This window comes from Amphiprion ocellaris, chromosome 17 (assembly GCF_022539595.1).
Source record: "Amphiprion ocellaris isolate individual 3 ecotype Okinawa chromosome 17, ASM2253959v1, whole genome shotgun sequence".
NCBI classification, from domain to species: Eukaryota; Metazoa; Chordata; class Actinopteri; family Pomacentridae; genus Amphiprion; species Amphiprion ocellaris.
This window is the reverse complement of record NC_072782.1, coordinates 21,005,094-21,030,843: the sequence shown is the minus strand read 5'-3', so window position 1 is coordinate 21,030,843 and position 25,750 is coordinate 21,005,094. Positions and strand designations below refer to the sequence as shown.

The 25,750-nt window shown below is 39.9% G+C and overlaps 1 protein-coding gene across 2 annotated transcripts; it reads left to right on the top strand.

Annotated features, from left to right (window-relative positions):
* Window positions 1-1,576: 1,576 nt before the first annotated feature.
* Window positions 1,577-25,281, top strand: grk5 (G protein-coupled receptor kinase 5). 2 transcript variants are annotated; one of them, XM_023278999.3, is made up of 16 exons: window positions 1,577-1,787; window positions 2,509-2,598; window positions 2,675-2,787; window positions 7,121-7,198; window positions 7,845-7,942; window positions 8,017-8,109; window positions 8,996-9,059; window positions 10,204-10,344; window positions 15,600-15,790; window positions 15,862-15,899; window positions 17,446-17,535; window positions 17,892-18,100; window positions 19,374-19,511; window positions 19,604-19,741; window positions 24,327-24,467; window positions 24,541-25,281. In XM_023278999.3, the coding sequence occupies exons 1-16, from the start codon at window positions 1,736-1,738 to the stop codon at window positions 24,628-24,630; spliced, it is 1,764 nt and encodes a 587-aa protein (XP_023134767.1). In that variant the 5' UTR covers window positions 1,577-1,735; the 3' UTR covers window positions 24,631-25,281. The 2 variants fall into 2 exon arrangements, with proteins under 2 accessions (XP_023134767.1, XP_054860010.1); XM_055004035.1 differs by having other exon boundaries at window positions 24,327-25,281.
* The last annotated feature ends 469 nt before the right edge of the window (window positions 25,282-25,750 follow it).

The following is a 25,750-nucleotide window of genomic DNA, read 5'->3' as shown; positions in this document are numbered from 1 at the left end:
CATCCACATGGATGGCAGGTTTCCCAACATAACATTGCCCAAAGCATCACACTGCCTCCACCAGCTTGCCTTCTTCTCATAGTGCAATCCTGGTGCCGTGTGTTCTCCAAGTAAGGGACGCACCCGGCCATCCACATGATGTAAAAGAAAATGTGATTCATAACACCAGGTCACCTTCTTCCATTGCTCCATGGTCCAGTTCTGGTTCACACGTGCCCAGTGTTGGTGCTTTCTGTGGTGCACAGGCGTCATCATGGTCACCCTGACTCGTCTGCAGCTATGCGGTCCCATATGCAACAAACTGTGATGCACTGTGTATTCTGACACTTTTCTATCAGAACCAGCATTAACTTCTTCAGCAATCTGAGCAACAGTAACTTGTCTGTTGGATTGGATCACACAGACCAGCCTTCGCTCCTCACATGCATCAGTGAGCCTTGGCCGCCCATGACCCTGTCACTGGTTCACCACTGTTCCTTCCTTGGACCATTTTTGATAAATACTGACCACTGCAGACTGGGAACACCCCACAAGAGCTGCAGTTTTGGAGATGCTCTGACCCAGTCTTCTAGCCATCACAATCTGGCTCTCGTCAGACTCACTCAAATCCTTACGCTTGCCCATTTTTCCTGCTTCTAACATCAACTTTGAGGACAAAATGTTCACTTGCTGCCTAATATATCCAACCCACTAACAGGTGCCATGATGAAGAGACAGTCAGTGTTATTCATTTCACCTGTTAGTGCTCATAATGCTTTGCCTGATCTGTCAGGATGTTTCCTAGCTGTTTCCTAACTGTTGTTAACCAAACAGTTAAACTTGTAAATATTCATTCTCCAAAACTTCTATCTCATCACCAATGTGTTTTATATATCTAATGCTTTACTGCAAAATACATCCATCCATTATCTATACACCGCTTAATCCTCATTAGGGTCGCGGGGGCGCTGGAGCCTATCCCAGCTGACTCGGGCGAAGGCAGGGGACACCCTAGACAGGTCGCCAGTCTGTCGCAGGGCTACATACACAGACAAACAATCACTCTCACGTTCACACCTACGGGCAATTTAGAATGATCAATTAACCTCAGCATATTTTTGGACTGTGGGAGGAAGCCGGAGTACCCGGAGAAAACCCACGCATGCATTGGGAGAACATGCAAACTCCATGCAGAAAGATCCGGGGAAAGCCGGGACGCAAACCAGGGATCTTCTCGCTGCAAGGCAAAAGTGCTAACCACTACACCACTGTGCAGCCTCTGCAAAATACATTTAAACAAAAACATTTCCTACTGCACACTTTGCACACATTTTCTAAAACCATGAAGACTTGTTGGCCAACTTTTTTATGAAACACAAACAAATAAATCCATGAAAACTTTTGGAAACTATCTCTTGTGGTTATCTATTCTTTTGTTTTTAATCTTCTGCCTGCATCTCTGAGTAAATCTGTCACTCCTGTACATTTGGGTTTGTATAAATGCAGGTGACAGGAGCTGTGCTTGTCCCGCCTCTGTGACGAGGGAGTGTCATGTGGTTGGAGTATACTGACATACAATAAGTGCAAAGGCTTGCGTCTCCATTCATTACTAAGTTAGACACAGGTTAGACAGCACGCCTCAATACTCAACCTCTATTTCCCATAACACTGCTGATGAGTTCTTATTTCACTACATGAAGGCCAGACGTTCTGCAGTTCTGGACTAATAGACAAAGACAACTTTTACAGCTGCTACATGGAGATTGAAAGCATTGTGGCAAACAGTGCCCTGGTCAGAGCCAGAGAAGGTAAGAGGTTGTTGGCAAATAATTACAGAGTTTCTAAAATGTTTATGAAATGTTGGTGATATTTAGCTCTTTTATGAAGGTAAAATGTCCAAATGGCAGGTACAGGATGTCAAATGATATTATTTATGAATACATCTATATCTATCTGTATATCTATATACGGATCAAACAAGAGGTGCATCTTAATGCAACTTGCATGAGATTACAGTTCCATTTGGAGGCTTTCTCTGTGACATAATGTCTGTGAGATGCATTATTTTGGTTGGGTGACCTCAGGTCAGTGACGTCTAAACAACGTTGTGTTAAAGGGTGAAGAATGATGAAACAGTCGGCTGCACTGGTTTCATTCTTACAGGTGTCCAGCTTCACCAGTTCAACCTCTAGGAGCCTTAAAAAAAACTCTATCAGAGCTCAGAATTGGAACATTTCTCACTAAGAATATTCTGTACAGCGTGTCATGTGAACATTTGGATGCCATATTTGAGTGACAACACTTGAGTTTGAAAGTAAGTTGCAGAGTAATGTGGTCCCACAGGCTTTGCTTACCTGTTCCTGGAGCTATTTATAGTCCATTCACTGTAGTGGCACAGGCTATTGTTTGAAACCTGACGGGCCAGGCGTGCACGTACACGTGCATGTTTATGACACACTGCTGATAGACATGAGAGTTATTTATCGTCATGTTGGTTGTGCAATTCTCATGTATAGTGTGTCCATGCAGGTGGCGGGAGTAAAGGCAGGAGCTGGAAATGGAGAGAGATGCTTCGCTTCCCTCACATTAGTCAGTGTGCAGAGCTGGCCATGAGCACAGGTGAGTGTGATTTAGAATTCAAACTATGTCATGGTTTGTTGTGTGGTTACACAGCATGTTGTGTTTCTTCCATCAGAACGAGACTACTACAGTCTCTGTGTGAAGCAGCCAATTGGAAAGAAGTTGTTTCAGCTCTTCTGTCGGAGTCGGCCCAACCTGCAGACCTTCATGTCTCTTCAAGATGCTCTGGTAGGCTTCACCCGAAACCTATCAACAGGTTCAACTCTCTGAACCCCTGGGGCTGAAGGGCTATTTTGTTTTAAACTGAAACTACTGAATTTTATATTTGAAACTTTTTAAAACCAATTTTAAGGTTAAAATTGTCATAATTCACCAAAAATAAAGTCAGTAAGTAAATAACATTTATTTATAGAGCACCTTTTACAGATACAAAATCACAAAGTGCTTTACAACAATAATAAAACAAGGATAAAAACAAAAACAAAAGTGATAAAGGTAATACATTATTAAATAATAACAAAAAATAATAATAATAACTTTATTTATATGGCATTTTCAAATCAAAATGCTTTACAGAGCAAGCGACAGATACAATACAATAAAATGATAAAGGATAAAAACAATGGCTAAGAAGACACAACAACAACAATGACACAGATAAAACTTATAAGAACAATATCTAAGAAGACACAGTACCTCACAGTTAGGATTCATACACAGCAGAGAATCCTAACTGTGAGGTACTGTGTGTGAAACAGGGAGCAACAGCTAAAGTACAGTGTATCAAAAACAACAAATGAAATAAAAAAATAACATAAAGCGTTTACAAGTCAACCAAAAGCCTGTCTACATAAAAACGTTTTCAGCTGCCTCATAAAAGCTTCACAGGAGTTGACTGATCTCAGCTGTAGAAGAAGAGCATTCCACAGCTTTGGTGCAAGAGCTTGGAAAGCACAGTCACCATGGGTTTTATACTTAGTTCAAGAGACAATAAGTCATTTTTGTGGCCTGACCTGAGAGCTCTATTCAGGGTGTAAGGGTGAAAGAGGTTGCTGATATACCGTGGTGTTTGGCCACGGAAAGCCTTAAAAGTTAAAAAAAATAAATAAATAAAACAATCTATGCTTCTCTGCACGACTGATTCTCCATGAGGCTAAAAACAGTGTACAAGCTTTGATGTGAGTTCTACTCTCACGAAGTTTTTGCATTTTCAGTTGTTGATGCCTCATTAACACACGAGAGACACAAAATATTAGCTCAATGCACTTTGAGATGACGAGGCAGAATGGGAGGAAAATAAAATACAATGGAAGAGATAATGAAATAAATGCAGCATGGATCAAAAACAGTGAACAGAAAATTGACAATCTGATGATTCTTTTTGCTTTTATAGTCTCTGGCTGCTAAACAGTGTCATTTGGGTGTTGTTTTTAAAAAAAAAAAAAAAAAAAAAAAGCATGCCTTTCAAACCTACCAGTGGGTTTCTGGGGTTTAGAAGAACACATTGCACTGCAAAGTTATGTGACGATCAGTGTACGTTTGTCTGTCTGTCTGTCTGTCTGTCTATTAGCAACATTACTCAAAAGCGGATTTGGATGAAATTTTCAGGGAAGGTCAGAAATAACACAAGGACCAGGTGATTAGATTTTGGCAGTTATGTGACTTATAGTCTAGATCCATGGATTTGTTAAAGATTTTTGTATCATTGTGAGATAGCTGCACAGCGTCACTGTAACCATGACTACAAGTAAATGCTTGTAGTCATAGTTACAGCTGCCTGCTGATAATCACGATTGCGATCCTACTACAAATCAACCGCTGCAGACCACGAATTGTTTTAAGATTTCATCTGTCAGAAATCATACGACGACTGAGCAGCCTTGGTGGAGTACTGCACTCTCTGAGTGCTTTTCCTGTATCAGTCTGCTGTAGCTAGCTAGCTAGAATTCTTCACTAGTGTAGGTTAAGTGTCGAAGCTGACTGAACTTTGTGTGTTAATGTGAACTTAAATATAAATGACTATAAAATTATAGTAAAACTGTAATATTTGTTCTGGGCCAGTTCTAAATTAACTGGCAGTCATCAAACATTTTTTGCTGTTGTTGTTTTGTTTTGTTTTAATACAAATTAATTTCTGCAAATGCAATCTAACATTTGGCCTATGTTGCAGTTAAAGTAGGAGCAACATCAAATTTGAAACATAAAGCTAATCTTACTCATAAGTAACAAGCTCTGATGATGCACACTACCATGCAATACAACAACATAATAGCTAACCACTAGTAAAAAATAGTAAATTATTATCGGTGTAAAAGACTAAAAATCTAACTTGATGCTAAGCCTATGACATTATGCTATATGAGCTTATTGCAAGCTAAGCCTCGCTGCTGATTGGTGATATGACATTCTTGTTTATGCCAGGAATTTAAATATTAGTCATAATAACATTACGGTAAAGTTAGAATTTTTGTCCGTGAACCATAAATTCTAAAATAATTGGCAATAATCAAAGCGTCTAACAAAAATCTAAAATAATTTCTGAATGTTTTATATAACATTTATGCTGAAGTTAAAGTCAGACCACCATCAAAATTTTTAAAAATATAGTAAATTTGAAGAATAATTAAGAAGTCTCTGTTGATCAAAATGACTCTTGAGGTAAGATTCCCACCAGGGAATCTGTTATGATTTAATTACACACTAAATTATATATTTTTAAGGAAACAGATGTTGTTCTTAAAGGGGTGCCTGTCACAGGTTTGCCCTACTGACACCATGTCAACAAAATAACTTTAGCTAATAGAATTTGCTGCACTCTGCTCTTAAAACAGCATTTTTGTTTAATAATAAGTGCTTTGGTTATGGATTTCTTGGATTTCATCCTGCGTGATGTTAACACCCAGGTACTTGAAACTCTCCACCTCTGTCCTGCTGATCCTGAGTGGGTGGTATGCCCTCTGCTGCTTCTTGATGTAAACCATAATCAGCTCCTTGGTCTTGCTGACATTTAGGAGGAGGACCAAGGAGCTAATAATTAGATATTTGAATTATTTTGTAGAGTAGTACATCCATCCATCCATCCATCCATTATCTATACACATAATCGTCATTAGCGTCATGGTGGGCTAGAGCCTATCCCAGCTGATTTACGGTGAAGGCAGGGGACACCTTGGACAGGTCACCAGTCTATCACAGGTCTACATATAGAGACAATCACACTCACATTAACACCTACAAACAATTTAGAATTACCCACTAACCTCAGCATGTTTTTGGACTGTGGGAAGCTGGAGTCTGAAAAAAACCCCACACATGCACACTGAGAACATTGATAAACTCCATGCAGAAAGATCCCAGGCCGGGACACGAACCGGGGATCTTCTAGCTGCAAGGCAACAGCTAATCACTGAGCCACTGTACAGCCCTAAAGTAGTACAATCTACATAGGATATGCAAAAAATTCTTATTCGGTGTAACACTGGCAAAGACCTCAGAAATAGTTATACTTAAATGACATCATCATGTAGAGTTTTGTGATGCAGATTTAAATAACTCCTTTAGAAACTTCTTTTAAATCACTTTTGAAAACCCACTTTTATAGACGCGCTTTTATGTGAAATTTATTGTTAGCTTTAATTAGTTTTAGTGCTTTATTTTGTATTAAGTCCTGTTTCTTTAGATGTTGTGTCTTGTTTTATTTTCATTTCCTGGCTTCCTGTTTCCTTGGTGTGATGTCATCTCTAAAGCCCTCGATCTTATTCTTTCATTTCTAAACCACCTTGTTCCCTTGTTTGATATGCATGCTAATCTAGCTAATTATTCATTTAACTTTTTTGTCATTTTTACTATTTGTTTTAATTGACTGCTCTGACTTGTCTCCTTATGTCTTGCTTGATTGTCTGTGTTGCATGTTCTATCAAAGCACTTTGTGAATGCTGTTCTTAAGGGTGCTATATAAATAAAGTTATTATTATTTTAAATGGTCAAACTAATTGTGTCCTTGTGGAGTGACATCTGCAGACAGAGTAGCTACCTGTGCTCAGCATCATCCTTTCTGTAGCAGAAATATTTCCATACAGCTCATTTATTACTGCAACCAAATCTTCCTGGTCAGTATTTATCCCTTGTTCTTCGTTCATTTGGTTGTGCTCATGTGGATTCTGTCAACAAACTTTGTGCCAGTTTAAATAGTCTTTGTCATTAAAAATACCAAAGGGTCTTTGCTGGAATATTTAATTAGTTTGGGTATTCTCCATAATCATTAACACAGTTGGGTCTCAGCCTGAACATGTATTATAATCGGTTCACATTAGTAGTATTTTCTATCATTTTTGTGTGGTTTTAATCCCTGACATGTAAATTACTCCAATAAAAATGACATCATAAAGAACACATTACAATCAATGCCAATCTTCTTCTTCTTCTTCTGTTTTTTTTTAATACAGAACACTTTGGTATAACAGGTTTGGTTTTAAATGTGGTTAATAAATAAAGATGACATGGCTGTGTAAACCCTTTGCAGAGCTGACCTGTACATTCTGCTCCTCGCTGTCTCCTTTAGGACGCCTTTGAGACAAAGTCAGACAAGGAGAGAAAAGATTTTGGCATCAGCATCATCCAGAGATTCCTTATGAGACAGGTCCGACAACTTGCACAGATTTCACCATGAAACTTCCCCAATTACCCAAGACATATTTACATTAAGACAATTATTTTTTGCATTACAAGTTGTCTGAAATGTTAAGTTTTAAATATGCAAATTAAATACACTACCGTTTAAAAGTTTGCGGTCACTTAGAAATGTCTTTATTTTTGAATAAAAATCAGTTTTTTGTCAATGAAGATAGGATTAAATGAATCAGAAATACAGTCTAGACACTGTTAATGTGATAAATGACTTCTAGTTGGAAGCGGCTGATTTTTAATGGAGTATCTACATAGAGGTACAGAGGCCCATTTCCAGCAACCGTCACTCCTGTGTTCTAATGCTACATTGTGTTAGCTAATGGTGTTGAACGGCTAACTTATGATTAGAAAACCCTGTGCAATTATGTTAGCACATGAATGAAAGTGTGAGTTTTCACAGAAAACATGAAATTGTCTGGGTGACCCCAAACTTTTGAACGGTAGTGTATGAGTATAGGACATTTTCTTTCCACTAGTTTCAAAGAAGTTATGGATGCAAAGTATCCCAAATGCCTCAAATTTGACTAGTTCATGAAAAGGTAGTGATAACACTTTCTGTTCTACATGTTGTTTTAATATGTTCATCTTTGTTTCTGCAGTCCAATCAGTGTGTGTCCATTGTGTTGAAGCATGAACAAAGCTGCATCCAGAGCCTGGAGGTTGAACCCTGCACTGACGTCTTTCACGCCTGCAGGGAGTGAGTTTAAACCTCTTTTGTCTGGTGATATGTGTGTTTTCAAAGTATATTAACTCATCTGTATCCTGGAATAGAGACCTACATAAACACCTCAGTGGAGAGCCCTTCCGACAGTACCAGGACAGCATGTTTTTCGACCGCTTTCTGCAGTGGAAGATGGTGGAGAGGTCAGTACACGTCGAGACGAGTGTTTACAGGGAAACGAGCTGTTTGACAAATCAGTGATAAATCGGGTACCAAGTTTATCTGCTTGTACTGATACACTCTTCTGCAAACACAGATGCCTCTGTGCCATGCTTCTCATCAATTTTTTCTAAGGCAGGGGTGTCAAACATATGGCCCACCAGAGGGTCCAATCCAGTCTCCAGGATGACTTTGCAAAGTGTAAAAATTAAAATTATAGAAGAGTGAAAATGAATCCTTACTGTGAAAATATTTAAAGATACTGAATATTGTGCAATATAATGTGAGTCAGCAGCTTCAGTATGACAGAGTTTGGTTTGGTTTAACCCTACTGTTGATGTACTGCTACAACTTTTATGCATTTTTTAAGTATACATTTTCTACATTTACAAGATAGGGGGGTAGTTCCCACTTTAGTTTGTGTGGTGTGTCAGGATTACTACACAGATGTGAAAATGAATGGGAATTTAAAATAATTTCGAGAACTTCACAAGTTGTAAAATATTATTTTGTTGAGTTCCAGATACCTGCGACTAAATGTTTTGTACCTTTGCACACTGTGATCTGTAAGTTGTGATACACAAATGATGAACTGAGGCATAATATTGTTGAAATTTCATTTATTTTTCAGAAGAAATTTCAGGCTGTTCTTAATGTTTTCTAAAAAGATAGCTCATTAAATGTGCACATTGTCAGAATGCACTTTTTTGCACTAAAACAAGGGGGGAAATTTGTAGTTGTCATTATTTATCTGTTATTTTGTTATGATTTTACTGGTGCGGCCCACTTGAGATCAAGTTGGGCTACATGTGGCCCCTGAACTAAAATGAGTTTGACTCCTCTGTTCTAAAGCCAGTTTTTCTCTTCAAGGCAGCCCATCACCAAGCAGTGCTTTAGGCAGTACAGGCTGCTGGGCAAAGGAGGGTTTGGAGAGGTAAGACTGCACTACATTACCAGTCACAGTTCACCCTCTGAACTCTGAGCAGTTTTGTTTTGTTTCACACAGATGTTACCAATACTGAGAAAAAGTGGTGGTTCTACATACTATAGATATTTAACTATTTACATTTTTATACCCTCTTTTTACTTTTTGACATGACTTTACATATCAGCTCTATTTCACCATGCTGAATGTATTTTCCAACAGCAACTTGCTCCTCTGTATACTGTTTTTAATCCATGCTGTATTTATTTCATTGTTGAAGTATGTTTTATTTTCCTCTCATTCTCTCTTTCGTGCACAGTTGAGTCTCTAATAATCTCATGTTTGTGCTGAGGAGTTGAGAAATTCCTTTATTTACTTATTCTTTTACAGAATTTTTTCGAACAAACAGTTTATAGTCAGCAAACATTTCAATCAGATATGTAGAAAAGTGGGATATTGAACAACCATGTCAACATGCTTAAATCTATAAATATTTGTTGATTCTTTTTAATATTCGAAATATCTGGATATAAACCAAATATAAATAGCCGTGGGGCTGAGGGCACTTGAATCTGTAAAATATTTTGAATACATTGTTTCACTTCTCACCAGAATTTTTGCATTTCCGTTAGAATAGTGGCTTTGATAAAATATCCCAATTTTGGAAATTGTCTTGTGCTGTTCTAGTGAAATCTCTAATGAAATCATATAGCTTGGTTTCTTTGCTTTATCTGATGTGCATAGACTAGATTTTTACGGTTCCAACACCGAAAATTCTGTTCATGTGTGGCAAAAATTGATCGAAATACAACCTCTCATCATTCACTATAATTTCTTTTCATTATAAATGCAATAGCATTATGGAAAATGTAGGCTTGAGTGTTTTTTTGAAGCATGACCCACACCAAAGATTAAAAGTGAAGATGTTGCAACCTCTTTTGCTTTGATTTTCTTTGCCCGAGTGCAGTGTAACACTCCTTTATGGCAGTGATCCACACTGCTGGGTGTGTTTCTCTGAGCAGCTCCATTATCTCATATGAAGAATCTGCTGCCTACAAACACCTTATTACTTTCTAAAACTGACAACAGTCTGACAGACAAGTCTGCCACAACAATATTTTTGTCATCTGATCTTGCTGTGCTGTGTCTCCAGGTGTGGGCTTGTCAGGTACGAGCCACAGGAATGATGTATGCCTGCAAGAAGCTGGAGAAAACCCACGTGAAGAAGAGGCGAGGAGAGGCCATGGCTCTCAATGAGAAACAGATACTGGAGAGGCTGGACAGTCGGTTTGTGGTGAGATCACTGCTCTTCTGCTTTCTGCCTGTTTCCTTTTGTTTTAAAAAGTTACATATTAAGGGACAAATCAGGTAATTCCTCTCACAATAATTAAAAAAGAAAAGCACTCAGACAGCGCAATACTCCGTCAAGGCTGCCCAGTCGTTGCATCATTTCCAATGGATGAAATCTTCGAAAAATTTGTGGCAGAAATCGCGGCACTATAGAATATGGCCATTTAATATAGATGTGGAAATGCATCTGAGCCTCTGGAAAATTGAATGCAGAGACAGGCGTACATTCATCAAAGGCATGGCATATTGTCCTTAAATGCTCTTACTTGTAGCGTTAAGGGTCGTGATTATAAGTACTTAATAACAATTGCCGTCGGCCTTGTGTCCTGACCTGACCTGAGTGGTTGGTGCAACGTGAGAATAGACAAGACCATAAACTGTTTATAAAAGATGGAAATAGCCACTCCACCGTGACCCATTGAATTGTGGACTGCTGTTTTGAAGCCTCAAGTCTGGCATTTGCCATCATATTGGTTTTTTGAAACTGGGCGAAACATGTGTGGTGGATCTGACCAAGAAACAGAGGAAGAAGAAGTATTTAGATTCTTTACTCAAGTAGCAATACCATAGTTTAGAAATCCTATGCTAGTAAGTCAGGTTCTTTGCTACAGGAAACAACCTCATTCAAACAGCAAATTACCACAGTTTTGTTGAGAATTTGGATTGTGCAGTAAATCAGCCCTGCTAAATTTTTGTGGTGGATTACCCATTTTAATGCCATAATTTATTAAATGCTCACCATGCTGTATTAAGAGAGACTTGAAAATAACATTTGAGACCATAAATTCAATGGAACATTGGGGTAATTCAGGAGCAAATCATGTGAGAAACAGATTCATGTTCTGCTAGAATTCTTTATAATCTGAATTCCTTCCAGAGGAGGTCCCTCCTACTGACTAAGAAAGAATGAATTTCAGAATTTGATTTAAGTCAGAAATTACATTTTTGATCATATTGTAGAATTGTACAATTTGAACAAGAAAAGCAGTCAGAGAGTGCAGTACTCCATCAAGGCTGCTCAATCGAATCATTTCCGATTGCTGAAATCTTGAAAAAATTTGTGGTAGAAATTACGGTACCCACAAACAAAATGACCTTATGCTGAGCACAGGCATGTGTCATGCATGTGTACATTATATACCAAACAGCGGGAATTGATGGGACTCAGAAACACCCCCACAATTTAATCAATTGTTCCTTGTGTCATTTCCAGTGGCTAAGTCCTGATAAATCTGCAGTGGTCGATTTGTAGTAGGATCGCAATCGTGTGATTGTCAGGAGGGAGCTGACGTAGTGTTCACTTGTAGTCATAGTTACAGTGATGCCGTATCTCGCAATGATACAGAAATATTTAACAAATCCATGGATCCAGACTATAAGCCACATCATTGCCAAAATCTAATCCCTTGGTTCTTGTGTCATTTTGGACCTTCCCTGAAAATTTCATCCAAATCCGTTAGTCCGTTTTGAGTAATGTTGCTAACAGACAGACAGACAGACAAACATTCGTCGATCATCACATAACTCCATTGCGTTCCTTGGCAGAGTAAAAATAATAATATGTGAAGTGATCAGCTGGTTAGCCATGATTCCACTCTCCCCGACACCCTGAACACATTCTATGCTCGTTTTGAAACACCTGGCAGGAGAGAGAGTGTTCATCTACCCCGACTGGAGGAACAGCATCAGTCTGTGGTCCTGCAGCTGCACAAAGTGAGCTCTTCCATGAAGAGAATCAATAACAACAAAGCTGAAGGTACAGATAGGGTGTCGCGTCACACTCTGAAATTGTGTGCCGACCACCTGCAGGAGTTTTTCTGGACATTTTCATTCTGTCCCTGCAGCTTGCCATGGTCCCCATTAGCCTCAAAACCTCCATCATTGTGCCTGTGCCTAAAAAATCAGCAGTCATCTGCCTGAATGATTACCGCCCTGTTGCTCTGAGACAGGTGATTATGAAGTGCTTTGAGAGGATCGTCCTAAAGCACATCAAGGACGTCATCCCTGCTGATCTGGATAAATATCAGTTCGCCTACAGGGAGAACAGATCAACAGAGGATGCAGTCTCCATGGTACTTCACACAGCCCTGACCCACCTGCAAATTCCTAACACCTATGTGAGGATGCTGTTTGTGGATTTCAGTTCAGCTTTTAATGCAGTGTGCCCGGACAAACTGACACTAAAGCTCCATAACCCGGAACTGTCCACATCGCTGTGCCACTGGATCGGGGACTTCCTCACCAACAGGCCTCAGAGGGTGAGAATGGGAGACAGGACATCCTCCACACTGGTCCTGAGCACAGGAACACCCCAGGGCTGCGTGCTCAACCCAGCCCTCTTCACACTATTCAGCAGCGACTGCACTGCCATCCACTCCACAAACACGGTCGTGAAGTTTGCCGACGACACCACCATAGTGGGTCTCATATCGAACAATGATGAGAGCCACTACAAAGAGGAGATCCAGCACCTTATTCAGTGGTGTTCAGATAACAACCTTGTTCTGAACACCAACAAGACCAGGGAGGTTATTGTGGCGTACAGGAGGTCCAGGAGGACAGAGCACACTCCTCTCCTCATCAAAGGGGAAGTGGTGGAGCGTGTTGACAACATCAAGTTCCTGGGCATCCACATTACATCTGACCTGACCTGGTCCCTGAACACAGCTCACCTAGAGAAGAAGGCTCAACAAAGGCTCTTCTTCCTTAGGAGGCTGAAACATGCTGGTCTCTCCCCTCAGCTCCTGGCAAACTTCTACAGGGCCACAATAGAAAGCATCCTCTGTCTTGGTGCAACAGTGTGGTACGGCAGCTGCACAGCTCAGGACAGAAAGAACTTATCCTGGGTGGTGAAAACAGCCCAGGGGATTGTGGGAAGTCCTCTTCCAGACCTGGACTCAATATACATGGGCCAGGTCCAGAGGAAGGCCCGACATATCGCTGCCGACCCCACGGCATGCCCCCCCCCCATGTAATACACAATGTTACGGCTGTTCGCCGCTGAAAATAGTCCCCAGGAAATGGAAAATTTCCTCCTATTTGACTAATATTTATTTGCTCTATTTATTAACCTTTATTTAACCAGGACAAATCCAACTGAGATCAACAACCTCTTTTGCAAGGGAGTCCTGGCTAAGATAGGCAGCAGCAAATACAAAACACAGTGACAAAATTACACAGGTAAAACATAATTAAAACATGACCAAAAAATAAATTAAAAAAAAAATTACATTTACAAGCAAGTTATGAAAAACAAGTGCATGTTGTGAAGTTGGCCTCAAGATCTCACAATTTGGATTTGAAAGCGCTCAGTGAGATTAATTCGGTTAGTTTCCAGTCTTTCTGCAACATATTTCATACAAAAGGTGCAGAGTAAACAAAAGCCTTTTTACCCAACTCAGTACAAGCATATGGAACAGAAAGCAAAAAATGATCTTGTGAACTGAGAGAGTAAAGATCAGCACTTTTCTGTGCTGTTAAAGAACAATTAACATCTATTTATTAGGGCATTAAAGGCATCATTTAATGCCTTTAGATCTTCAATAGGGCTTTGTGGGATCACTGCTCCCACAGGTAGTGTAGGGTAATCCAAAAAAATTGAGTCACATTTTAATTTTTTTTAACATGATTCGTTAATTATTAAAACACAAAATAACAAACAGGGGAGTTAGTGGTATGTAAGTAAAACATAAAGACATTTCTGAACAAATGACTGATCAACCTTGCCTCTTATTCTCCACTTTTTTAAGTTTTAAAAAAGGGCTTTCTGATTTTTGTTTCTGCTCGTCTCACAATTACTGTGGAGTGAACCAACAAAGTGATTCACCAAGCAATCATGGCTGATTTGGTTAAGGTTGCTCTTTTTTTTTTTTACTATAGATAGTTAACTATTTACATTTTTTTACCGTCTACAAATTCTTCAAATTACTCAGCACATCAACTCTAGAAAGATGTTTCACCATGCTGAATGCATCTTCCAACAAATTGCTCCTCTGAGTCATGTTTTTGCGCCATACTGCATTTATTTTGTTATATCCAGTGTATTTTATTTTGCATTCTGTTTTGTCATCTCAAAGTGCATTGTAGAGCTAATACCAAAAAAAATAAATAAATCACCACTTGGATTTATCTAAGCAAATAGGTAAGAGCCTTCTATTAGATAATTACTGCAGTGATGAATATGTTTCAGCTGCAACAACTTATTTAACCCTAGCTGATGTAGTGAGAAGCTTCTCATTTCTTAAACAACCGTGTTGGAAGACATATCCCATTGTTGTGGTATGGATGTTAATGTGTCTCAGAAAGGTCAAATTATTGGCCTGCTTCCAGCAAAGAAAACAACTAAGGAGGTTTCTGAAACTATTAAAATCAGGTTAAGAACCGTCTAATGCATTGTTAAAATGTGGTAGGATAGTGGTGAACCATCGTCTTCGAGGAAGAAATGTGGTCGATCATGTGACCTGATGAGTCCAGATTTACCCTGTTCCAAAGTGATGGGGGCATCAGGGTAAGAAGAGAGGTGGATGAAGTGATGCACTCATCATGCCTAGTGCCTACAAGCCTGTGGACGTTAGGGTTATGATCTAGGGTTGGTCAGGTTCAGCAACGTTATGTTTCCAAAGAATGAGGTCAGCTGACTACCTGAATATACTGAATGACCAGGTCTTTCCATCAATGGAATTTTTCCTCCCTGATGGCATGGGCATATTCCAAGATGACGATGTCAGGATTCCTGGGGCTCACATTGTGAATGAATGGATCATGGAACATGAGACATAATTTTTACACATGGATTGGCCTCCACAGAGTCCAGACCTCAGCCCTGTTGAGAATTTTTGGGATGTGCTGGAGAAGAATTTGCGCAGTGGTCCAACTCTCCCATCATTAATAAAAGATCTTGATAGAAAATTAATACATCTCTGGACAGAATTAAATGCTGTGATTTTGCAGAAGCTTACTGGAATGATGCCACAGCAAATATGTGTCATTCTCAGAGTTAAAGGCGGTCCAACAAAATATTAGAGTGTGCGATTTTTTTTTTTTGGACGGGCAGTGTATTTTGTGTCTCTCATGTGTGTTAATGAGGCATCAACAACTGAAAATGCAAAGGTTTCGTAAAAGTAGAATTCACATCAGAGCTTTTGTGATAGATTTCAATTGTCCTAATAAAGAGCCCAATGACTGTATTTCTCCACTTAGGTGAATCTGGTGTATGCTTATGAGACCAAGCATGCTCTCTGTATGGTTCTGACTATGATGAGCGGTGGTGACCTGAGGTTTCATATATATAACATCGGCAAGCCTGGCCTGGACAGAAAGAGAGTGCGTTTCTATGCTGCAGAAGTCTGCTGTGGTTTAATTCACCTCCATCAGATGTCAATATTATACAGGTGAGTGCATTTCCACACTGTGGCACTGAAGCATGAAGATAGTAACTCATATGGTGTGTTTGATCTTACAGAGATCTGAAACCAGAAAACATTCTCTTGGATGACAACGGTATGTACAGCACCTGTTGTTGTTGTCTGTGCAGTACACAACTTCTAGTGTACTATTATGATCACATTCCAGCCACCTCCTTCTGCCTATTTTTAACTTGGAAATTAACTGAATGATTCAGGTGATAACAGCACAAGTTCTACCAGGAAATCACTGTAGCCACTCAGATTCATTCTCCAGATGCATGTTCTGGATAAGGAAATGTTGTTGATGGTATTCTGACATGGTACAGTGCCTATAAATAGCATTCACCTTTCTTGGAAGCTTTTCCTTATTGCTTTTGAACATTGAATCAGGGTTGATATTTAATTTGCCATTTATGACAAGAATTTACAAAAAAAGACTCTTTAACGTCAAGGTGAAAACACATTTCTATAAGGTGATATCAAACCAAAAAGGTCCGGGCTCTGACTCAGCCACTCCATAACATTCACCTTGCTGTCTTTAAGGCATTTCCATGCAGTTTTGGCTGTGTGGTTTGTGTCATTGTCTTGCAGACTGCGTCAGGTTGTCCTCCAGGATTTCCCTATACTCGCTGCATATATTTTACTATCAATCTTTAAAGGCTGTCAGGGCCAGCTCCCGAGAAACCATCCCTACATCATCATGATGCTGCCACCACCATGCTTGATGGTGGGGACGGTGTGTGTGTGATCATGTGCAGTATTTGGTGTCTATCAAACACTTTGTCTAGTCTGATGGCCAAAAAGCATGTTTATACTACACACAGATGATGTCCCATTTCACTACTTGATTTTTAGCACCAGTTGGCTGCACCTGTGTTGATTTAGTTGAAAATCCATCCATCCATTATCTATACACTGCTTAATCCTCATTAGGGTCACGGGGGACTGGTGCCTATCCCAGCTGGCTTAGGGTGAAGGCAGGGGACACCCTGGACAGGTCACCAGTCTATCACAGGGCTACACATAGAGACAAACAATTACTTGCATTTAGAATCACCAGTTAACCTCAGCATGTTTTTGGGCTGTGGGAGGAAGCCATAGAAAACCCACGCATGCACAGGAAGAACATACATACTCCATGCAAAAAGACTCCGGGTAGGAGGGGATACAAACTGGGAATTTCTAGCTACAAGGCAGCAATGCTAACCACCAAGCCACTGTGCAGTCCTGTAATAACGGGTTGAAAATTGAACCCCTTATTTTACAATTTCTATTTTCAATTAACTGACATTAAGTTGTAGCAATCTGTTTTCATTTTCACATGAAATAGTCTATTTTCTAAATTGTTGTCAAAAAAGGCAAATTAAATGGATAATGATTCAATTTTGAAAGGCCACATAATTTATAACTATTTATAGGTACAAACAAAGACTGTTTCAGGAAGTAAAAAGCCTGTAAGAATCAGGTGTGGTGCTACGCGCTTTGAGATGCCTCTGCAGCTGCATCTGGTTCCAATAATCACTCGTGCTTCAGACGTCAGCACAACGGCAGGGGAGGAAGGAGGAAACTGACTGAGACAAAAGTGAAAGTATGTTATGAAACCAGTTCATCGGATTTTTATTTGTTTCCTCTCCCCAAAGGACACATCCGCATCTCTGATCTGGGTTTGGCTGTGAAGCTGTCTGAGGGGAGTCTGGTGAGAGGCAGGGTGGGCACGCTGGGATACATGGGTATGTGCACACTGGTATACTGGGGACTCAGTTAAAGTCTGTCTCAATTCACCGACTACATTGATGCCTTATTAGACATCTTAAGACCACATAAATCATTAGAGTAGAAACTGGCAGTGTTTACAGGGAAACCCTACTGATATAATTAGAACCTACAAGTGCAAACAAAGTGTTTTAAACAAACACTTGTATGAAAAGTATTTTGAATGTTTACTTTCCATTGATCTGAAAGGAGGCTAGTTGTGGAAGCTAAATGTTACACAATCTCAATTTTGACCAGTGCTATATTTTTGCCTGTACAGTAGCATCACAGCCACCACATAATATTGTAACTAAGTTGCAGTTTCTGATGTCAGCTCCTGAGGTGATCGGCCTCGAGCATTACGGGATGAGCGCCGACTGGTGGGGCCTCGGCTGTCTGATCTACGAAATGACCGCTGGGCAGCCGCCATTCAGGGCAAGAGGAGAGCACCCAAAGCCCCCAGAGATGGAAAGAAGGATCCAGAAAGAGCAGGAGGAATACGGTGACAAGTTCAGTCAGAACGTGAAGAACCTCTGCTCCTTGGTGAGTTCATGGAATCAATCAGAAATTGCTATATGGTCACCTCTCATGAGTCAAAGGCACCTCTGAATGTTTCATGGCAGGAAAAAGAACAGCTGAAAACAATTAGTTTTACATTGACCCAGATAGTTGGAAATGCCTCTATTTCTTTAGACTTTGGTCTAAGTTTTGCTTTACTCTTTTAACTGACAAGATAATTCTTCTCTTTTTTTTTTGCAAATCCTTTAAATGTGACACATTCAGAAGATAAATCTGCTAATATTTCTTGTCACCACAAAGGCCAAAACATGTGATGACGAGTTATGTGTTGGCCTTCCTCAAAACACTACAATAATGAGTCAATCAGCCATTCATCAGGAGCAATTTTGCAAACATTCTGAAGCAAAAATCTGCATTTTTTTCTGGTTTCAATTGCCCTTATGGGTCAAATTGTAAATATTAACATACAATATTGCTTGCCTTTCATGACAGTAAATTAAATATCTTTGTTTTGGAGACATTTGTAGATGTCATCTTGAACTTGTGGTGGACATATTAAAATTATCAATCCATCCATCCACCCATATAGTATCTATACACCGCTTAATCCTCATGGGGTTGCAAGGGGCTGGAATCTATCCCAGCTGACTTAAGGTGAAGGCAGGGGACACCCTGGACAGATCACCAGTCTAACACAGGGCTACATATAGAGACAAACAATCACACTCACATTCATATCTATGGACAATTCAGAGTTACCAATTAACCTCAGCATGTTTCTGGACTGTGGGAGGAAGCCAGAGTATCCAGAGAAAATCCACAAATGCACAGGGAAAACATGCAAACTCTATGCAGAAAGATCCCAGGAAGGCCATGACGTGAACCGGGGATCTTCGAGCTGCAGTGAGAAAGTGCTAACCACCACGCCACTGTGCAGCCCCATATTTAAATTATTTTCTGAGGAAAAAAATGAACAGTTGCAGGGCTACTTCTTAGTTTCAAAAAGCTGTACAACAGAGGTCTTCAATGAGGTTTGCAACAGACTTGTGAAAAATCCAAGAGAAATTGCTCAACATGTGGCTTTCATTAGATAAAATTCACCTTTTTTCAGGGCAAATGTCAAGACATTTCTTGGCTGGAAAAAACACTGCTGGAAACAAAGGGTCTTTTCAAAGATGATGGATCAAACTTGTGCAGCTGATTTCATGTTATCAATGACACCTGTGTTTTCCCTGCTACAAAATGCTAAAGTGTGCTGCTTCTTCCTTCAAGGAATTACCAAGTTTTTTTATTGCAGCTGTTGACCAAGGACCCAAAAGAGAGGCTGGGCTGCCAGAGGTCAGGTGGCAGAGAGGTTCAGTATCACCCTTTCTTCCGGAAGATAAACTTCCGGATGCTGGAGGCAGGACTTGTTGAGGCTCCATTTAAACCCGATGCAAGTACCTGTAATGATTTACATGACCTGAAAAAGGTGTAGTTCATGAGCTCTCTGGTAGAATTTATTCTAATTTGTTCTTGCTCCTTTAGCCCAGACTGGTGTACTGCAGCGATGTGCAGGACATTGAAGAGTTTTCCATAGTGAAGGGCGTCACTCTGGATCACACAGACAGCAACTTCTACTCCAAATTCAACACAGGGAAAGTTCCCATAAGTTGGCAAAATGAGGCAAGTTTATTATTCTGTTACACTGCAGCATCTGTTCAGTAGTGTTGTCACAGTACCAAATTCTGACTTCAGTATGATACCTACCTTCACTTTGTGCCCTACAAGTCCTTTTCCACAGTGTAAGCTGATCCGTTCGAACCCCACAGTGTTTGGAATAGCATCCCCATCTTCCAAGCATGATATCCCAATTTTCCTAAATGGAATTCTAAATGGATGGCTTGTTTTATTCCTTTGGGAATCAAGAGAAAGAATGACCTGGCTGGCTCTACAGGCAGCCAAAAAAGGCACTGCAACTGGTCAATGTTCACGCCCGTCCTAGATTTCTGCTGTCCAACTGGTTCCCTTGTCTCAACCAGCTGTATCCTCCTCAACTGCCTCTTCTTCCTCCTCGTAATTCTCTTCCTCATTATTGTTCATGCCATTTCTTTGATCTCCCTCCTTTCTTGGTCCTTCCTGGTGTTATACTTCATCCTGTTCCATGTTCTCTTCGTTATAGGAGTCCTTTCCTTCTTCTTCCATCTCCTCTCTCTTCTGCTATGTCTAGCTATGTCCTCCTGGGCCTCATTTTCCTGCTGGTACTTGTCATCCAGATTGTCTTCTCGTTAATCTGGGTTTCCAGCCATCACCACAGCAAAAACTTAAAATTCATGGAAACGAAATGGAAAACCAGATGAAAGGCAGCAACCAGTGAACAACAAGGGTGAATTACTGTACCAACTGCAGGACTTTTTCATTAAGCTCATTCTCTGCATGTTCATGACTTTCTGCCATCACACATCACACTGCTTCTGAAACAGTCAGTCCCTGCAGAGATTGGCAAAGCACATTTTAATCACCCTCTGTCACTCTTTCTGCAGGAATTAATTTGATCCTCACAACTGATTTTTAGCAGCTTGCAGTAATGTGCATGTGCAGTAATGATTGATTTCTGGAAAATATCCAATCTGTAATTTTTTTGGACAGGTATTGCAATTTTTTTTCGCATCCTCTTATTTTGTCACCATGAAAACTGCAGGATCTTGTATATGGGAGAAGAAAAACAGCAGTTAGCATGCCTACATGCAGAGTACAACTCAGAAATGTTATCAAATGATCATTTACATAACTTTGACAATCTAAGAATTTTTACATCTCACGATACATTGATTGAAAGGGTGTCCTTCTATAAATAATTGGGAATATGGATCAATGAAAAGCTTTCATTTAATATACATGTCTGTTACATAGTTAAGAAACTCAAATTGAACATTGGCCGTTATTTTAAAAATAAAACATGCTTCACATTCTCTGCAAAGGAAAACTTGAGGAAACCACCTTCCTATCTGTGACTGACTATGGTGATATACTGTACATCCATGCAGCCTCCTCCACCTTAAAGGGACTTGATTCACTGTATCATGCTTCACTGCTATTCATTTCAAATGCAACATATCTCACTCACCACTAAGTATTCGAAGACAACAAAACTAGTCAGTCCCTCCAGATTTTCGCAGGCGTTTTTTGAGATTGTTGCGGCCTAAAATGCCTGAATTTGCGGCAGCTTTTCCTAAAAAATTCCGATGTAAGTTGCGATGTTTTAAGCTTATTTGTTATGATGAAATTGCGGGAGACACTGACAATTGCCAAAAAGTTGCATTTTTTTCAGCTTTTAGAACATGTTTCAGCATTGTAATTGACAATATTTATTCCGAAATTAATTCTTTAACACTCTAACCCATTTACACAAGCTGGCATGGCATAACATGGTGGGAAATTAGCAGCAGCCAGATCCGTCATTGCTCTGAAATGACGGGTTAGGACGTGGATGACTGAATGAGTTTTTATTGTTTTCTGAGTGACTAGTTTTGACAACGTGGTCTCAGTTTGTTCCGATGCATTTTAGCAAATCAAGCTAATGTTGTGCTGCATGTTGTTCTGATGGGAGGCTGCTGAGGGTCTGAGTGTTTCTGACAACAAACCCGAGTTAAGCTCGAAGTTCTGCTCTAGATCTGTTCCACTGAACACAAACTAACACACAACACAAACTAACACACAACACAGCAGTGGACGTGTTTCTATGTTGTGGGTTTTCTTGGTGAGACAGTAAATAGTTTTCTGACTCGTTCTTAACCAGGCAGTCTATGTTACGTTGTGACTATCCCCAGTTGACATCACCAGGTGTTAAACACCTGACAGAATGACAAAGATCTATGTAGATGAAGCAGAATGCTTGTCGAGCTGATTGGTAGCACAATGAGTAAAACAGTGGTCTCATAATTTTATCACTGGATAACGGGTTTCGAATCCTCTAACAGTACTTGAAAAATACGGGTTTTTATTTCGGCCCGCACATTTCTTTTTACTGTTTGTAGATGATGTTTACATGGATATAGACTTTATTAAGTAGTGATGCCAACGTTTTTCGGCGAGGTCTTCTTTATCTGGTATCTTTATTTCATGTAAATCCAGGTCTGATCGTTACGAATCTGCGGACGAAACATCTGGAGACGGCAACTATTGCCAGTTAACCTGATCACCAGTTAAACTGGAACACCGCTATCAGACGCCGTGCCACTATCTCAATGGGAAATACTTAACAAATCCGTGGCTCCAGACTTTAAGCTGCATCACTGCAAAAATCGAATCGCTTGGTCCTTGTGTCATTTCTGACCTTCCCTGAAAATTTCATCCAAATCTGTTGGTCCGTTTTTGAGTAATGTTGCTAACAGAGGAAGGATTCACATACACCGATTGTCACATAACTCCGCCGTGTTCCTTGTCGGAGTACTTTCTCTAACTTACCTTCATTTTTTCAGTGCTTCAACAAATCTGGATGCAACAGTTTCCATCACGGTGATTTCTCGGGTCTGTGGTCCGCTCATTTGAACCATTTTCCTAATATATTCCGTGGTAGAGAAGTGTTTATCAACCAATGATTTTTTATTTTTATTTTTTTTGTATTCCACCACAATATTGCACGTGTGTAAAACAGTTAACTTCCGCTTTGGTGAAGAACATCAGGGAATTAATTCTTTTGCACAGTCTTCAGCAGTAATTTTTGTTGGTAAATGAGAGACATTAGAATGGGACATGTCTGCATCTTCAAACCAAAACAAGGAAGTGAATTCGGTGACGTACGTACATGACATTTGCGCTGGAGCTGCTATGATTGGTGGAACTCATGGGAGGCAGACCAAAATAGCGGAAAAGTTGCGGTGATTGGACAAAATTGCAAGGTCGTGCAGAAGTCACGGAGATTGATTGGATTCATGTGAATTCACGCGATCGCAACATCGTGAATTCCTGGAGGGCTAGTATATGTTCATGTATAAAGCTCTGCTGGACAAACTCCCAGAATACCTCAGCACCCTTCTCACTTTCAGCACTAGTAGTTACCATCTGCGCACATCCAAGTGGTTCCTTTTGAATGTCCCGCGGACTCTACCAGACTTTGGCAAAACAGCATTCTCCCATCATGCACCGTGGTCATGGAATAATCTTCAAAATACTCTAAAACTAGAAACATTCATATCCATTAATGAGTTTAAGAATATCATAAAAAATACAGTGAAAGAGGAATGCCAATGTTTTTCTTGAGAGGTCACTGTCCTTGAATAGCTGTCAATCTGTTTTATTGTTTTACTGTTTATTGTTTATTTGTGTCATGTATCTGTATTATATAACTTTTAAAATTTTGTATGGCTGCTACCTTGGCCAGGTCTTCCTTGTAAAAGAGATCGCTCATCTCAATGGGACTTCCTAGTTAAATAAAGGTAAATACTAATAATAACAAGAAAAGCACTCAAAGAGCGCAGTACTCCACCAAGGCTGTTAATACCCCCATATGGCATTGTCAGAAATGCACCATTTTTTTTAAAGAAATGAAGCATTTGTTTATTAGTTCTTGCTGATCAGAAATCCCAGCAACAAAGGGTGCGGCCATTTAATATAGATGTACCCACAAACAAAATGACCTTGTGCTGAGCATAGACATGTGTTATCCATGTGTACGTTATGTACGGATACCGAATCGTGTCACCTAAATATGTAGCGAGCGGCGGGAAATGATGGGACTCGGAAACAGCCCCACAATTTAATCATTTGTTCCTTGTATCATTTCCGACGGATGAGTCCTGATAAGTCCACAGTGATGGATTTGTAGTACGATTGCAATCATGTGATTGTCAGCAAGCAGCTGAGGTAGTGTTCATTTGTAGTCATAGTTAGTGACGTCGTGATGCTATCTCGGCATGATACAGAAATCTTTAACAAATCCAAGGATCCAGACTATAAGCCAAATCACTGCCAAAATTTAGTCACATGGTCCTTGTGTCATTTCTGACCTTCCCTGAAAATTTCATCCAAATCCGTAAGTCTGTTTTTGAGTAATGTTGCAAACAGACAAACGTTTGCCGAAAGTCACATAACTCCACCATTCCTTGGTGGAGTAATAAATACAGCTTTCATTAAAACACTAACATTCCTCAAGTACTGCTGAAAGTAAATGAGGAGTGGTATTCACTTTATTAGCAAGGTATTGCGATATCTTTCAGACTGTCCAGACCAGGCCTACAAACCTCTCCATCTTTTTCCATCTCTCATGCAGATAATAGAAACGGGTTGTTTCGGTGAGCTGAATATTTTTGGCCCTGTGGGATCTCGCTCTCCAGATCTGGACTGGTCCCAGGTCCCCGTGGTCCCCAAAGTCCCTAAACGTCGCCTGCTTGACCGAATCTTCCGCAGACATGTAAGGACTCAGCTTACGGTCTCTGAAAGTGAGTGTGTTTATATGACACTTGAACATTTATTTCCTCCCATAGAACTCTATGGATTCATCAGACAAAAGCAGAGACAGCTTGGTGTCCAATAACAGCTACGTGAGGTCAGAACTCCTCAGCTCTACACTCTGAGGAGAATCTCAGCACAGAGACTGTTTTTAAGAAAAAAAACACAGCAATCCAGTGTAGCAGCAAAGGGCTTGTCCCCCTGTAAATCAAAGCACTATACTCACACTTGCTTCTTCATCCGCTCTCAGGCAAAACCGATGTATAATTTACCTTCTGTTACGCACAGTAGCAATGCATCATTTTAAAAGCAGAATGTGCCATTTTTAAGTGTGTGAATTTTGATACAAAGAGGATAGCATGTGGAGCTACTTAATTACCTACTGTACTGTTTTAGCTGAAACAGCTGAGCCTAAAATAAAGCTTTTTTTAATGTAGTGGTTTTCCCCAACACTTTTATGCAAATTAAATTTAATAACAGGAAAAGCTAACATCAGACTTTTTGCTCTTTTATTGTGACATACTGAACACTTCACTCTTTGGGGTATCTTAAAAACCCTCTAATGTGTCAAAACTGATCATAATTCTTGTCCTGACAAAAGGCATAACCTGTGATAAGAAGTCACGTGGTGGCCTTGATTAAAATGTTAAAACACGGAGTTGATTAGTTGTTCATCTGGAACAACTTTGAAGGAAATGGCAGATTTTTGTTGTTACATTGTTTCATTCTGTGGTTTATTGTTTTAAAAATAAATAAAAAATCTTTTGGATTTTGGATTATTAGTCAAAGCAAGATGTTCACAGACTTGTAATGGACATTTTTAAAATATTTTCTGACATTTTATAGAAAAAACATATGAATTAATGAGAAAAAAAATCAACAGTTGCAAGCATACTGAACCTAAAACGTCACAACAGAGGTCAGAAATTGACTTCTATCTGAATCCAAATCTGACAGGCATACATTCATTTTCAAAAAAGAGACCCAAGCTGAGGAGGGCCTGAAGACAACTACACCTGATGAGACAGCAGAATAATCAGACACAATACATCCATCCAGTATCTGTACACCGCTTAATCCTCATTAGGGTCGTGGGGGGGTGGAGTCTATCCCAGCTGACTTAGGGTGAAGGCAGGGGACATCCTGGACAGGTCACCAGTCTATCACAGGGCTACACATAGAGACAAACAATCACACTCACATTCACACCTACGGACAATTTAGAGTTACCAATTAACCTCAGCA